The following is a 15,420-nucleotide window of genomic DNA, read 5'->3' as shown; positions in this document are numbered from 1 at the left end:
CCTTTCAGAGGAGAGACTTTTTTTCCTACCTCCTTTCCAATTAGACTGCTGCGCTTAGTCCAGCAGAGAATAAATGACTTAAGCCACAGAACACGGAGGGCAGATCTATCGTAAACACAGAAGCCATGAAACCTTTTTCTTTTTTTTTTTTGCCATCTACAGAGAGGCTCTGGAAGCCACTGGTACTGGAGAGTCATCATAGTGGTTCCACACCATCTTCCATCTGGCTGCGAGTACGTTAAACACTGCTGAAGAAAATGAACATGGCTTGGCAACAAGATGATTCTTAGATGCTGGAAGAATTCCCTTAAGGGCTGCTGGAAGCGCACAAAGCTTGGAGCATCCTGAGGATGTGGAATGATACAGAAGTGTGCTGTTAAACCATGTTTGTACCCTTATTTCCTCCTGAGTTAAAACAAGTGCAGAGTGCTGGGTTAGTTTCATTGATAGCAAGAAGGAACCGTGCAAGCTTCTTCTAATGGCAAGTAGACAACTCCCGTTTGCTTTAGAGGTACTAGGTCCACTCTGAAAAAACAATGTAGGAAGTCCCACTCTCGATAAAGAGTGTCTACTCTGCTCTGTTGACATCAAAGGCTGCTCTATCCCTTTAATTTCCTCTTGTTTGCAAAAGTCCTTCCCTGTCCCCCATGCATTGAGTGTTTTTAATGTAAACATGCCCTGGCAATATTATGTTTGAATAAGTAAGAGACATGTCAGAATATCTCAAAAGTATTGATATTGCATATTTAATTCAAAAGCTTGCATGTGCTTTTAAAAGTTTCTCTTCAAACCTGCTTGCCTTACTGGAAAGGATTGCGTTGCAGTTGGATTGTACATCGTTATCTAGTGCTGACTAAATATTGATGTGTTATAGCAGTTTATTTTTAAGCAGTTTGGGATGAATCCCCAGCCAGTGTAAATTGGCCCACGTTTAAGGCAACAGAGTGAAGCTGATTTATACCAGCTGAGGCTGTGTCCTTATGCCCTGTTGAAAGCTCAAACTATCCCAAAATTAGTAGAGAACAGGGCGAGAATTATGAACCCAGGCAATATTTTTTTTTCTATTTAAAACAGAAAAAAAGAATACTGTGATCTCATTTCAAGACTACACCAAAGATTCAGTAGTATCTAAAATGTATACAAATATCTCATAGCTAGTATTTAGACTAAGAGGTAGATGTCATAGTCTAGGAATAGCATAGCGTGGAATGAAGCTAATGGCAGTTGCTAAACACATTTATTTGCCCGTTACACAGGGACACGAAGGAGGGTTATAGCAATGGCAACCACAAGAAGGCTTAGAATACTCTTTTCTTCTTTTGCTGTTCTATGGTATCTGCCTTTTGGTGCATTCCTTCTGGGAGGATGTGGTGGAAAAGTGGCGAGAAGTAAAAAGATCAGTAATACAGAACCTTACGTTTACAAAGCGTTAGCTTTATCGTTAAAGGCATCCTCCGTACTTCGATGGAAGCATTCTGTACTTACAATTTAAGATTACCTGGCGTTACTGAGCGAGTAGTGGAACTTCCAGGTGAGGTGATTCAGCAAAATAGGGGTCAGAAGAATGCAGCGCTCTCGCTCTCTCTCTTTCTCTGTTGTTCATGCTAAAAATACCAGGGCATATGGCAGCATATTTCAGCATCTTAACATACTAGGCTCCCTTGAGGACAGGAAAAAAAAAAAGGAAACTTGTGCTGTTGAGCCAGAAATAGATTACCGAACACTGCTGCCAGACGTACAGAGTGCTGGCAGCATTAGCGGAGTCAGTGTCTTACTTTGCCTAAAGGTGTTTCAGTGAAATTTAATGGGCCTCAAAGAAATGGAAAGCAAAGCTAGTGAGAATGAGGAGTGGTATAAGCATCTTTATAAATTAGTTGTCATTGCAAGTAGAGGAATTACACATATTGCATTAGGATACCCACTGCTTGTATATGTACCTTCCAGTTTGACCTTGTGACTGTTAGGGGTCACCCCCCTGCCTGAAATAATCAAAATGCATATTATAATTACATGGTTTTCCAATATCCATACACAGCAAGTACAAGATACTTACATGTAAGTACACTGTATTTACCTATATTTTTGCATAGTTTTTAGTGTGTACTTTGTGCCACTTAATAAAAAGCATTACTCTTTTATTTTTGTTGTTGTTGTTGCTTGTTTTTCTCTATTAGACAGCTTATTCAATTAAAGTTGAAGTAGCTGGATTTTTGGTATGTTCAACACAGATTACCAGTTCCTAGGAGTGTAGAGATTAGACACTTGGAGGAGTCTGGGTAAGCGGTGGGGGAAGCTGCAGTGTGAACATGAAGTTTTAAATCACCTCCTTAATTAAGAAATGCAATATCAGATTTATGGTGCTAATTTAATAAACTTACCTTTAATTTGAATGGAATTGTAAAGGTAAGAACTCCATTTGCCTTTTGGTAACACTTTACAATAAGTGGCACTAAATTACACTATAACTGCTATGTTACAGGGAATTACATGTAACTACACTGTAACTGTTGAAATAGCTACTGTACATGTGCGTACATGGTAACTTCAGTGCTGTTACAATCATGAATTACATAATTACAGATGATTCTGTCCTTTCTTTTCATTGAAATAGTTATATATATATATAATACTGTAATGAAAATACACAAGATGTTAACTTTCATGTCTTATTTAGAAAAGTTGGTTTTCTTCACGTATTCCTTTATAGAGGGAGTCTCAGTGCAAGACGAACCATCCTTAAGTAATGTGGACACATTTTAAGTGTTCTATATTAAATTCTGAGCCTCAAGTTAAACATCAGGTTCCTTAAACTGTTTCTTGGTTTGTCAGATGACGCTAAAAGAGTGGGAGGGTGCACCCCTTGTCTTCTGATGCACCACTTTCTTGTTCAAATCATGAGAATTTTCTTGTTCAGATCATGAGAATGTTCTTGAAGCATTAAAAAAAGAAAACCTACATCAAAAAGTTTAAAAACAATCAGCAACCAACACTGTAAACAGTACACTGGCAGAAACTAGCTACCTGGTCTTGAGAAAACTACTCTGCAAGTGTGTGTGTGGGAGGAAGTCACATAGATTTTAGCAAGGGCGGTTCCCATTCCGAGCCTCCAGTTTACACATTCGCCGTAATAATCAACCCTCACACCGTAATAAAAGCAGTATTTCAGAATGGGGTCTTGGACAAAGGCAACAGAGGACTGGCTTTTAGCCTACTGAATGTCATTAGTGTTGAGCCATGGTTCTGCCTACAAAAAAAGAGGGATGCCTCTTTACACCCAGCGTAGCGATTTAAACCCATGAAGACCAGAGAGGCCTGCAAAGTGCTATCCAGGTAGGATGCTTGGTGTGGGGTTTTTCACACCTGCATTGCACAGATGCAAGGGACATCACCAGGTGCAAGATAATGGAAGATCAACTGTGTTAAAAACGAGCACGTGTGAGAAGTTCTAATTGAAAACCAATTAAATAACTTATTTTAACAGTACAGTTTATATCTCTTTTTGCAAAATTTAAATGCTGTTTCTATGCCACTGGAGAAAATGGTTTGAAATTGTTACCCCAAGGGCAATCCTGCTTTTGAAGGTCTTGCCTGACCTTGGTTGGGTAATGGTTCAAGTAACAACCCTACTATTCAAGCAAGCTGGAGTTAGGAAGAATGAAAAAAGACATAAACACCATGCTGGTGGGGAATTCCACTTGAGCAAAGAAGGCCCTCATCCAGGGAAGCACTTATTTTTAAGCATATGAATAGTGCCTTACAGTCCAGTGGAACTTCTCCAACGCCCGAAGCTGAGCATGCGCTTAAATGCTTAGTTGAACTGGGCCCCAGGTCCTGAAATAAAGCCTGGTCGTATGTGATACTGTTCTGGAGCTAATATAACTTACTGTTGTGACAAGAACCCATATTTTTGGTATTAAACTGAATGACTTCCTTCGCCAGCCTTGTGTATGTTTCAAAAGACATGAATATCTTGTAAACCTATACTAGTTTTCAATGTGTCTAGTAGCACCTACCTGGTTCTCGCAAACTACCATATTATATTAACATATTATTGCATTTTTCCACAGATGGATATGGAGTGAACTGTAAAAACAAGCATGCAATCACATCAATGCAGACTTATTTCTTTTAAAATGTCATACTGTATATGATTTATTATGTTAACACTCAGCCACATCATATTATTTATGTCTGTATATTTTGAAAAAAGTGCTGCTTTGATTGACGTCACCCTTTTCTCTTAGAAATTAACAAGATAAATGTTTCAACAAAAACAATTAAAATACTCTAATATTGTCCTTAAAAGGTTTATACTCTTCTGATAAATAATCTGACGCAGCACCTTTATCTTCCATTTCACCATACTACATGATGTCACATTTCAAACTCTCTCTTCCCCACACAAAAATAAAATCCCAGGAGAAAGTCCTTTACAGCAGACCATCATGCTTTTAGGCTTCACAAGTACAGCAACCAGAGAGAAATACTCTTTTATCAAAGGTGCAAAACTGAGGAGCAAGACAAGCTCCGGCTAGGCTAACTTGCGTTCTCCAGTGTAGAATCATTTCCAAGAGCTGTTATGGCAACCTTTTTATTTCATTGGAAGAGGAAATAAGCCAATGGGCTTACAGTGTTTTGTTGTCATATTTAAGAGCATGTGATTTTTCAGCTGTCAATTACACAAAAAAATTCAGAAATAATCCAAACAGAGACTTTCACTGTTGAGCTAAAAGCATGGCAGGAATTCTCTATCATTCACGGTGACATAAGTTTGTACCTCACAAAATGCATAGACAGGAATTTAATATAAAGAATTAGTCCATTTACTGTATACACAAAACATATATCTTTTGTTTTAACACTTCTATTTTTTATTTTTTTTTATTTTTTTTCTTTTTTTTTTTTTTTGGCAAACCAACATAGAGAAGCAGCTCTGGAACTGCCAAATTAAAAATTGAGAATTTTAGCAACTCAATAGTAGTTTTTAAGGATAGTAATCAAATGTGGTTGTAATTTAAAACCTGAGGCTGTGCACTGGTTGTTAGCTTAAAACTACCTTTCCATATAACATTGTGCTTCCATTGTATAACAAAGAAAAAATTAACAAGAACTAGAAAAGTTTGCTGCTGAACAGTGCTAGGACATACAGACAAAAAATACTAATACATGTTATCTACTCAGAATATTGATTTGAGTCATATCTAAAGGGATATAATGGACATTAGAAAATGCTTACTTGTGACTGACTTAGCTACTGCCAAAAAAGTTAAATATGTATCAAATAATGTTTAATTGAATTTATTATATGCACTATATACAGATACTAAAACGCCTTGCAGTTGTGCCCCATGAACACTTCAAATTTGAGTAGGCAGGTGAGTTCATGTGAAGCAAATAAATTATAAAACCAGAAATTACTCAGAAAGTTTTCTAATCTTTGCGATCCCAAAAAAGCAGTAAAGGGGATTCAAATGAAGCACTATTATCTAAGTCTGCAGATCTGTATAGCTATTCAGCATGTTTTTACCACTGAAACATGGCACTGTTGTCAAGGTACCATTTAAAACATAACAAAACAAAACAAAAAATTCAGTGGACTGATAGTTTTTCTCCACCAATTCCAAGCGTACATGAAACTATACTAAAAGATTTCAGTTTGTCTTTCTTCCTAGGGCGTTATGTTTCAAAAACAAGTTGCTTTTTGAATCATAGATAGACATGTATAAAACATTCTTTGTAAACCTCTAATCTTAGACTTAACATTTTATGTAAGTAAATTAGGTCCTTACCTAACAGTACTTGTTATGGATATTGTTCTATGACACACTAGTAGGGACATGATAAAAGAAAACTGAAAAAGAAGCAAGCTGCGTAACATTTAAAAATGTAGAAAACTTGGATTAAGATGATGATTAACATTGTTAAGGCTGTATATTCAAGCACTGTATGTTAAGAGAGCAGTGGATATGAATTTTAGGCAATACGAAATGTCCTGCTTTACGCATGATACTGTAATTATAGAATGATGATGTCAGCAGCTGATTGTTGGCATAAACTGGCTACTTATAGCAGGTATGCGAGTTAATAAAGATAGCAGAAGATGGCAGAAATGAATTCGGAGAAATGATAGCCAGTTTTGTCCAGCAGTCAGCCTGATAAGTAAAACTCCAAGATTCTAGCTCTGCATCTAAATGAAATACTCTTTTTTCTCCTCTGCATTGACTTGGCTGCCTTCTGCATTGATAATGGCTGTGTCGGCATCAGGTGCATCTTCAGCTCCTTTTGCTTCATTCGTTAAATATGTTCCTATAGGAATCAGTACAATAGAAAAGAAAAAAAATACAACGAAATATTAGGGTTTTCTTAGCTTTACAGTGCATTATACGAAGTACATTTCTAACCATGCTCCAACCGCTTCATGAATGGACAAATATTTTTACATTAATTTAGTACACATCACACAGGTATACTCAACTTTCTCATTTGTCTAAGAAATATTTATAGTATTAATACTGATAATGGACATACACAAATTCAATCATATCCACAATAAATTAAGGAAATCCTTTAATAAAAATCCACTTTATCTAACTGCAGCAACATGCAATATATTTTGCAATTATAGAATAAGTAATTAGATCTTGGTTATTTCATGGAACATGAAAAAAAAATAATAAAAAACCACACCGACTTTGAAGACTTAGATATTCATAAATGCCTATTTTAAATTTTTTTTTAAAAAATGGTCATTGATTATTTTTGTATTTCTATTTTTTCTTGATAGTATCTATACTTTAATTTTACAAAATTTTATCATAGTAATTTCCAAGAATTACAAATTTGAGGTAGTTTTATTAACTGAACCCCCTCACATTACACTATCACAGATATTTTTAGGCTCAGGATAGGAATAAAAAGATTTGTGCACAATAGTCAACTTTCCCTTTGTGAAAAGCATTATTTATGTTGGCATAAGATTTATAAGTGTTCATCCAGGAAAGTAAAACAAAAGAGCCACACCTTCACTGGCTCATTAAAAAAAAAAATCTTGCCTTGCCCTGCACAGTCCCATCAAATCAAGAAGATATTTTTATCAGCTTATGTCTGCTAGCCATATGATTATCCTATCTAAAATGAGATGTAATGAGTTAATACCAGCACTCATCCTCTCTTAACCTTTTTTTTTTTTTTGGGGGGGGGAGGGGGGAAGTGGCGGTGGGTAGGGGATCAACTGAGTTTTAACAATAGGTCTACAAGCCATTCAGAGGTTAAACTTCAAGAAATGGTTTTGGAATTAACTAGGTCAAAATAGGATCACAGAGAAGCTTAGTCAGAAGTCAGTGTCACTCCATCCCTGTTATCTCTAATGGTGGGGGGACTGAAAATGAAGGGAGTAGAATTCTTAAGGTGAAATCTCTGAACAAAGTAAAGCTTGGCCCAGGAATGAACCCCTTATTCCAGTGGGATTACTGGTAAAAGGGTCACTGACAGAAAAACTCACCACCGGCTTCTGATATTATCTTTTAAATACATACTTAAAGTATTACAACAATTTATTAAAATGAAAAGCCTTGTTCACTCAAAATATATATATATTCTGCTGAACCGATATACTAGTTAAAACTATGAGATCATGTAATCAAGTGTCTAGAGCTACGGGCCAAAACCAAGGGTCAATCTTACCTCTTAGTCTCTCTAAATCACTGACTTATGAGATGACCTCGGCATATAACTAGATGTCCTTTGCCTTAGCCAGTCCACTGGAAATCTGGGTAAAATTCACAGGGACTTCACTTGCAGCTGGACTGTGAACTGAGCTTTCCTGCCCAAATCATTTAGCAGATGGCGGAAGGCAAAAGAAAACAGAACTCCCAGGTGAAATCATGCCTTGCTTCCAAAAGTGACTGAACTTCCACTAAATCTCTCCTACCTTTATGTCTTGCCAGGTATCGACCAAGGAGAATTATAGAACATAGTGTTACAAAGACAACTACAGCCACTATTCCTCCTATAAGAGCATGGTCAGGTCCGGTCTGTCCAGCCAAAGCATTTGGATCTAGAAGGAGAAACAAAAAGCAAAAGTGGTAGAGTGGTCCTACACAGACAAAAATTCTCAGGAAAATTCACAATACCAACTTCTATACCAATCATCCTGAAAATAGGGCATTTCTCTCTTTAATATTCAGCATGGTTATTCCCTCTTTTACTATCAGTATCTTATCAACAACATAGTGCTGCTTGTATTCCCAGACTGTTAAAGCCCCAAGGACATCACAGTTATGAAAAATAGTACCTTATTCTTCTTTGGAAGAGGTTATTAAATGGGAAAGGGTTCTGGTTTTGTCCTCGTCATTTTACAACTGAAAACCTGGCCATAGCTATTTATAGAAGGAAAAACAAGGAACTGAGATTTGGGGATCAGATAGCATCAGCAGAATAGCGTCTGCATAATACATAATTTATAGAACTGATTCTCAGTGGGGAACCCTTATATATTCTCTTCCTCTCAATCCTATCCTATTGCACCAGAAATAAAAAGGCAGATAAAGTGCAGCCGTGCCAAGTTCCTCTGCACATGGCTGAGTCTGCATGAATTTGGTCAGATAAAGGTATCAGGCAACCTGAAAGATCGTCATTCAGCCTCAAACGTCAGTTTGTGAATTTACTATGAATACTCAATTAACACCCAACCTGAGCAAGCTGTAACAGCTATGACAATGTATTAGCAGGTTCATTTTACTAACTCTGTGCAGAGCGCTAGGAATACTGCCAGGTTCAAGCTTTCTGTGCTGGTCATTTGCCTCTGCTGTTCCCTGGTGCTTCACAAAAGTTGCAAAGAAGCAATCACGGGAAATGGCACTGCTTAGGGGGTGAGTAATTCTTTGGAGCTTTTGAACAATGAACCAGCAATCTGTGACTGTGACTCACCTGAAATATGCAAAAGAAGGTAAAAATTCAATCTAAGGATCATGGTAAGATTTCTACTTTAATGAAAATGCCTCTGCTACTAAGCAATAATAATTCTCTGAAGATGCTATTAGCATGTACTGTATGTTGCAATCAGTCTACTCTCAGACCTTCAAGGGCATTTCCCTTGTAGGAGCTGTTTATATTCTACAGATAGTTTGCAAACAACTTCTTTGCTTTGCAAAAGGGAAAGGCAGGAAAAATAGTTACACAGAAAAGAGGCCAAGTCTGTAAAGATCATAGAAGAGCCTCTGATAATACCGAGGAGGTGTGATTCCATGATCCCATAATTACATTCTGCTGACCTGGATCATTGTATCACAGTAAGATGTATAGATATATCTACATACACACAAGTGTACATAAATACAACACTATATACATGAAATAAAAGAATTGCGTTTCCCCCTCCTTTTGTAAATTGTCAGGCATACTGAAACTACACTTCCAGCTCCGCTGGAGCACAGAGTGGTGTGGCCACTGTCACAGACACAGTTCCACTCTTAACAGTCTCTGAGCCCATCAAGCATGCCTCTGCCACTTATTGCTGGCTTTCTGAGCCCCCACATCTTCTGGCTGCTAAGAGGACTTTGGGGAAGCTGGCCACAGTGCTTCCGTGGATGCGGTGGCAAATAGTAGGTATTGGCCTCAAAAAACCTAGAAACACCTTATGAAGTCAGCCTCCACAAAGATCCTGGCATGGTGCTACTGTTAGTGGCATTACGCAGGGTACGTAGAATCAGTGGAAGGGGACATCATCATTATTTTGGTGATTAAAAATGTCCCTGAGCTCTGTGCGCCAGCAGCCTCACAGGGAAAAGCAAGATGACTGAAGTCTTTCCTCCCCAAAGCAAGAGCTTGGAGTGTGCTGCCGTCCTCTTCCATGCCTTGCAGAGGCTGTTTTCTGAGGGGAGTAAGGAGGAGGTGACTGCTCGCTTGAGAAAACGGAAGGTGACAGCTTGCTGCAGGATTGTCAGCCCGCTTGAGCCATCTAGCAAATTCCTCCTTCTGCGGTGCCTGTAGCAACGTAGCTGTAAACCTCCTCCCTGCAGCAAAAAGGCAGCGCCCGTTTGGGTACTACGGGGTAGCAACGTCCCCAAGTGCTGCGTGTCCCCTGCAGGAGATGCTCTTTCCCAACACTGGGCCAGGAGCAGCACGAACACGTTTTCCCACTAAAAGCGAACTCCGGCTAGCATACTAGCAGTAAAATTAAAGAATGAAACGTGATATTTTAAGGGATAATGTACTTCCTGATGCAGAGTATAATCCAGAGAAGGGTTAGCACAGCACTTTATCTAGAGGCATTGTTTGAAAAGCTGATTGCAGTGTACAGCCGTAGCTCAATACACAGATTTACAACGTATCTCCTCTGTGAGCTTTAATAAACACTATAGATAAAAATCCTCACAATACACTGAGATGAATATGCCTCTCTCTTTTCATCCTCAGATGATGTCCTATATATAGCTACTCACTCCTCCTCTGACATACCTGATGTGACTACACGAAGTGACCTAAAGCCAGCATGAATATAAGGTTCCCACCTGTTAGCATGGATTAATGCAATTCTACTGCTGCTATAGGTTGAAATTTTTAACTTGAAAATTAATTTAGGTATTCATTGGAATGCAAAGGTAGTATTGTATTTCTGCTATAATCTCTTAAGCTTGGTATCAAAGACAGATTACATTGATAAGTATTGCTAGACAAGTTTGTTCATGAAAAAACTTGTACATGACCTATTACAATTATATTACCACTGAACAATTTATTTGATAAAAAGAAAAAAGGAGAGGAAGGAAGAGATGGAAGGGAATGAAATAAAGATCTTCAGAAGTGGCCAACTTTTTCTTGGGAAACAAGCATTCTTTCATCTCAAAATGAAAATCTGTACAACATAAACAATATTCTGAACATGAAGTGCACCTCGTAGAAATATTCTCCTCATAGAAAAATAATGTCATCATTAAATATAAATATGTTCTACATTATGCATGCAGAGTAATGCTATTATGCATACAGAGTAACATTATACTTTTGCCTTTCATGAAATGACCTACGCCCCATGAGTGAATAATAGATCTGGGGCTATCTATCATCATATAAATAATTACTATGTCAAAATGTGCCTGAACAGTATCTGAAAGGTAGAAATGTAAGGGTTTGGAAACTATGTCATTTCGTATTTTAGGTATTTATACAGTGAACATGCATAATTATCCAAGTGTTCTGGACATTTGTATTAGCAACTCCCATTATAGTTCCTGAAAGTGCTAAGTGTGTATTTGGGTGCTGACCACTGTGCAGTTTGCTTTCCAAAAGATATAACAGTATTCGGATTATTTTTAGATTCCCATTCATGGGCTTTACCAGGTAAATCCTACCCTGCCACACATATAACTCCAGCAAATGAAATCTTAAGTATGCAACTGTGCAATAAATACTTACAGTCCAGCTGTTTCCATAAAAAAAAAATACATTACTCTGTTCCTGTTTTAAATATAGACTGTTTTTTACTGCACGAGCACAGGCAGCTACAGTAGTCATGGCCTGAAAGGGTGAAATGAAAATTTTGTAATCAGACTAGATCTTCTTCAAAGATCAGTTCTTTTTCTGTTTATTTCATCCTTTGATGAGACTAAGGAAACCTTACAGCAAGATAATGACACAAAAGCTCATAATTCTCTTTTATTTGTTTTTGTCCTAAATTTAGGAAGCCTCTTCAAAATACTGATTGCTGATGCTGTGAAGTTGCACCCGTTTTCAACTTCTGGGATTTGCCCGCTATTATTTGCTCACAAACCTGCAGAAATAACACACTTAAAATGACTAAGAGCAAAAAAACCCCATCATTCATTAAGAAATGAAACATATCAGATAAATCTTAGACCTATTAAATAAGTAGATGTGTGCTTTTTATGACCTGCTGACAAAGTTTCAGCATAGAACATTTTTATATGAATTCACACGTTAGTTTAGCAGAGAAATTTTGGAACAGTTTTTCGTGCTTTTGCATAAAGTATATGTTAATTATTCATCTAATTTCATTTTCTTCCTGCATAAGTTTCCTTCTTATTTATGCACAGTTGACTTGACTGAGCAGGCTGCAGGAGAGGGTCAGATAACCCTTTCCCGAGCAAAGAGAGAACAAGCACATTTGTGAATGCTGAAATGGCATATTTTGGGGAATATATGCTCAAGTGGCCCCCTTTATTGCAGAACTTTATTAAGGTGTATTTTTGGCACAGGCGCTGAAGTTTAAAAAAAAATCAGTCTGAGCGTGAGATGTACCCAGGTTTGAGGCATCCAAAATAATAATTTGGTTTGACCATTTCTACTAAATTGGAAATAAAGGTCCTAATTTGCTCTGGAGCTTAAATAGCATTCACAAAATGAAGATGTATTAAGCAGATGTATTATTCATAAATTACTGTTCCTTAAGGCTGGGAAAAGAACAGGGATGGCCCATTTCTCAGAAAAGTACTGAAACCACCAGCCTACAGTCACTTTTACTGACTTGATGAATAATCAACTGCTGAGGCAAAGTAGAACTGCTCCAGCAAGGGATCCTGGGGCATGGCTCCATGTTACAATTTATGTGGCAGAAAAATCTCTTCAAGTGACCCCTGCTTCTTTCCCCATATTCAGTGACTTGTTATCACCTCCATTGCAACTTGTCAATACTTCATATTTTTGCCAAAGTAATTCCTCGAAGGGCCTGGCTCGAAATCAGATCAGTAAAGCAATGTGCATTTTAGGGTGGGAAAACCAAAAAAGCAGAAAAATTAAATAAATTGTTCTGTCATGTTCGAAGGGCTGTTGAATTGTTGCAGATAAGGGTAGGGTGACAATGAGTGGTGGAAGCCAGTGAACATTTCTGGAGAAAATCTAGCAAGGAGCCACAAATCACGAGACATCTAAACCTGCGCTATTTTTAAGTGCCTTAGCCAGAGGAGAGCAAAACTCAAAAACTATGGGAAGCAAGTAGTTTTGGGTTTTGTGAAGTTCACCAGTGAATGCAAGTTAAATTCGAAATATTACTCATTGACACGTATCTGCATTTTAGCTTAATTTCCTAAGGAGAGGGAGCTTCCGTGATCATGCTCTCTCACTCTGCCCAAATTACTTAAGAATCGCAGATCCATTATGACAAGTTTTGAGAGACAATAATGATCTCAAGATTATTGTTTTCCTATAACGAACCTGAAGGGACAGGTTTCTGCAGGAGCTCAGACTTTATTAGGTATCAGAGAACCTATAGGAAGGGTGTCTTTAGAAAAACCCTAAAGGAGACAAAAGCTTCAGTCAAAATCTGTGCCCAGGAATCAAGTTTTCAATAGAGGTTTCTCTCTATTGAGAGTACTTTGGTGTTCAATAAGGTGCAGATCCTGTTTGAAGCTTTTCACATGGTTGGGAGGCATTTATAACATCTGAGCCCTTCCCAATTCACCTTTTTCCTCTTCCCCCTACCCACTCTTTCTGCTTCTCTTCCTTCTTGTCTCATAAGGGGTCAGCTCACACTGCAGTATTTATATAATTCAATTACAAAGGCAGTCAACCATGAGGCACAATCTCATTGGAAACCAGAGATTTCTTTCTGCAGCTTATGGAACAAACTTGGTTTTTAAAATGTATTTAGGTTAATATCATTCACCAGATTTAGCCATGGGGTCCATATCATTTTTAACTGTCCCACAAATGTAAGTTTTGGAAAAGAATTAATAATTTAAAAAACAAACAAACAAAAAATCCCACCAACATCACAATCATTTGTCTAACATCAGTAGGAAGCAAGACTAAAATAGGAATTTACTCACAATATGGATAGGAGATGGGGAAATGGGACTGAAGTTATAGCTGACAAGGCATTTGATTTAGGAAAAGCAGCAGTAGTGCTGTCTGTGAAAACCGCTGGTAAGTAGAATTTACCCATTTTAGCATCTTAATTTGGTCACCCCAGAGTTCAATTTCCCTTGCCTGGCCTGGAGTGATGAAACTGGTACTTTTAATCTCGTTTTGTAATATACTGCTAACCACTAAAATACAAGTACGCAAAACTTGTGAAAGTATTGTTAAGGGGGAAAAGAAAGTTTCTGCACCTTCATTTAAATTGCAAAGAGTCGCTGCCCAAAGGGGCTGGTTGTGAAATTTGTTGAAAATGTGTTTTGTTATTAACCAATTCTGAACTTAAAATATGTGACAAGCTTCTTTTTCCTTCGGTGCCTGAAGCAAAGAAGAACAAAACAGTGTACTAATATACAGCATATATAAACTGCTATTTTAATAGTAGAACATCATCAACAATAGAGGAGACAGGCAGAATAAAAGTTTACTTGTAAACCTTCAAAGGAATTGATAGCCTGTTCTTCCCACGTTACTGCAGTAGCACATTTGGCCCATTTTGCCTCTAACTGATTTTTTTTCGTAGTACTGTATTCAATATACATTCCTATTAAGCAGCGCCCACATCCCAGAATGATAAAAGTCCCACACTAATGTTTCAGCAGCTGAACCTACAGCTCCTTTTGAAGAGTTCATGTTGTTCTCATGAATCTAAGACTTCTTTCAGTGGACAGAAAAACCCAAATGTCTTTGTGATGTGTACTTGTAAGTAGGTGGCCCTTGTCAAAGCTAAATAAAAGCATTATCCATACCTGTATATTTTGTAAAAGTATTTTTTTGCAATGATAATAAGAGAGATGTACACCTACAACATTAAGACGAAAAGTTTAACAATATTTTTCAGGGTCTTTAGAGATAGATTTTGTGCCTTATGTCACTGAGACATTTTTTAAAAGCTTTTTTTCTCTTACTTTCTCTATTTTTTTTCCTTAATGCTGCTTTAAAAGCTCTGGTTTCCTGAAGGGAACAGCTCCTCTAATTAGAGCACATAAAAGACTTTTCTATTGACAACATTATATTTTTGTCCATCAATAAACTCATTAATTGCTTCAGATTTTGTCTTAGGAAAAAAGAACTAAGATCTGCAAATTTTTGCCTTCATCCTGTTTTCTGTAGAGGATAATTAAGTCAATTCAGGGTTTGAAAAAACACTTGCAGCCCGTTCGGCTGTAACTTCTGGGTACTGAGACAGGAGGCTGCAAGGAAAGAGATGACTGGCACAGATGACTTTAGAATTTCCCTGTTAAGTTTCTCTCCCCACATGAGTTGACTGTGGGCTGCAGCAGCATGCAGGTGATGCCTTAACTCTGCTTCCAGCATTTTAATTTTAATCGTCTTGTGAAGTTCCAGACTGCTCAGTGCCTCCATTGCAGAAAACAAAATAAAGCAGATAAAGTTTAGAAACTTCAGCCTACCAGATACTCAAAAAAAACCCAAAAAAACCCCCAAAAAAACCGGAAGAACCCACCCCTACCTAGAAAATCAAGATGCATAACTTCCTACTTTGTGAGAAAACACATTTCATAAGTGTCATTTCCTCTGATGACTTTC

At 37.6% G+C, this 15,420-nt stretch overlaps 1 protein-coding gene across 3 annotated transcripts in view; it reads right to left on the bottom strand.

The window, feature by feature from the left end:
- Positions 1-1,846: 1,846 nt before the first annotated feature.
- Positions 1,847-15,420, bottom strand: part of CADM2 (cell adhesion molecule 2) — a 681,753-nt gene continuing 668,179 nt past the window's right edge. For all 3 annotated transcript variants that reach the window (XM_075102266.1, XM_075102284.1, XM_075102275.1), the window contains 2 exons: positions 7,931-8,056; positions 1,847-6,306 (listed from right to left, as the gene is read on the bottom strand). In XM_075102266.1, coding sequence (XP_074958367.1) covers positions 6,188-6,306; positions 7,931-8,056 — 245 coding nt within the window. In that variant the 3' untranslated portion in view covers positions 1,847-6,187. The remainder of the gene's footprint in view (positions 6,307-7,930; positions 8,057-15,420) is intronic.

Source organism: Phalacrocorax aristotelis, chromosome 1 (assembly GCF_949628215.1).
Source record: "Phalacrocorax aristotelis chromosome 1, bGulAri2.1, whole genome shotgun sequence".
NCBI classification, from domain to species: Eukaryota; Metazoa; Chordata; class Aves; order Suliformes; family Phalacrocoracidae; genus Phalacrocorax; species Phalacrocorax aristotelis.
Note: the sequence above shows the minus strand (reverse complement) of the source record. Positions and strands in the feature narration are given on the sequence as shown.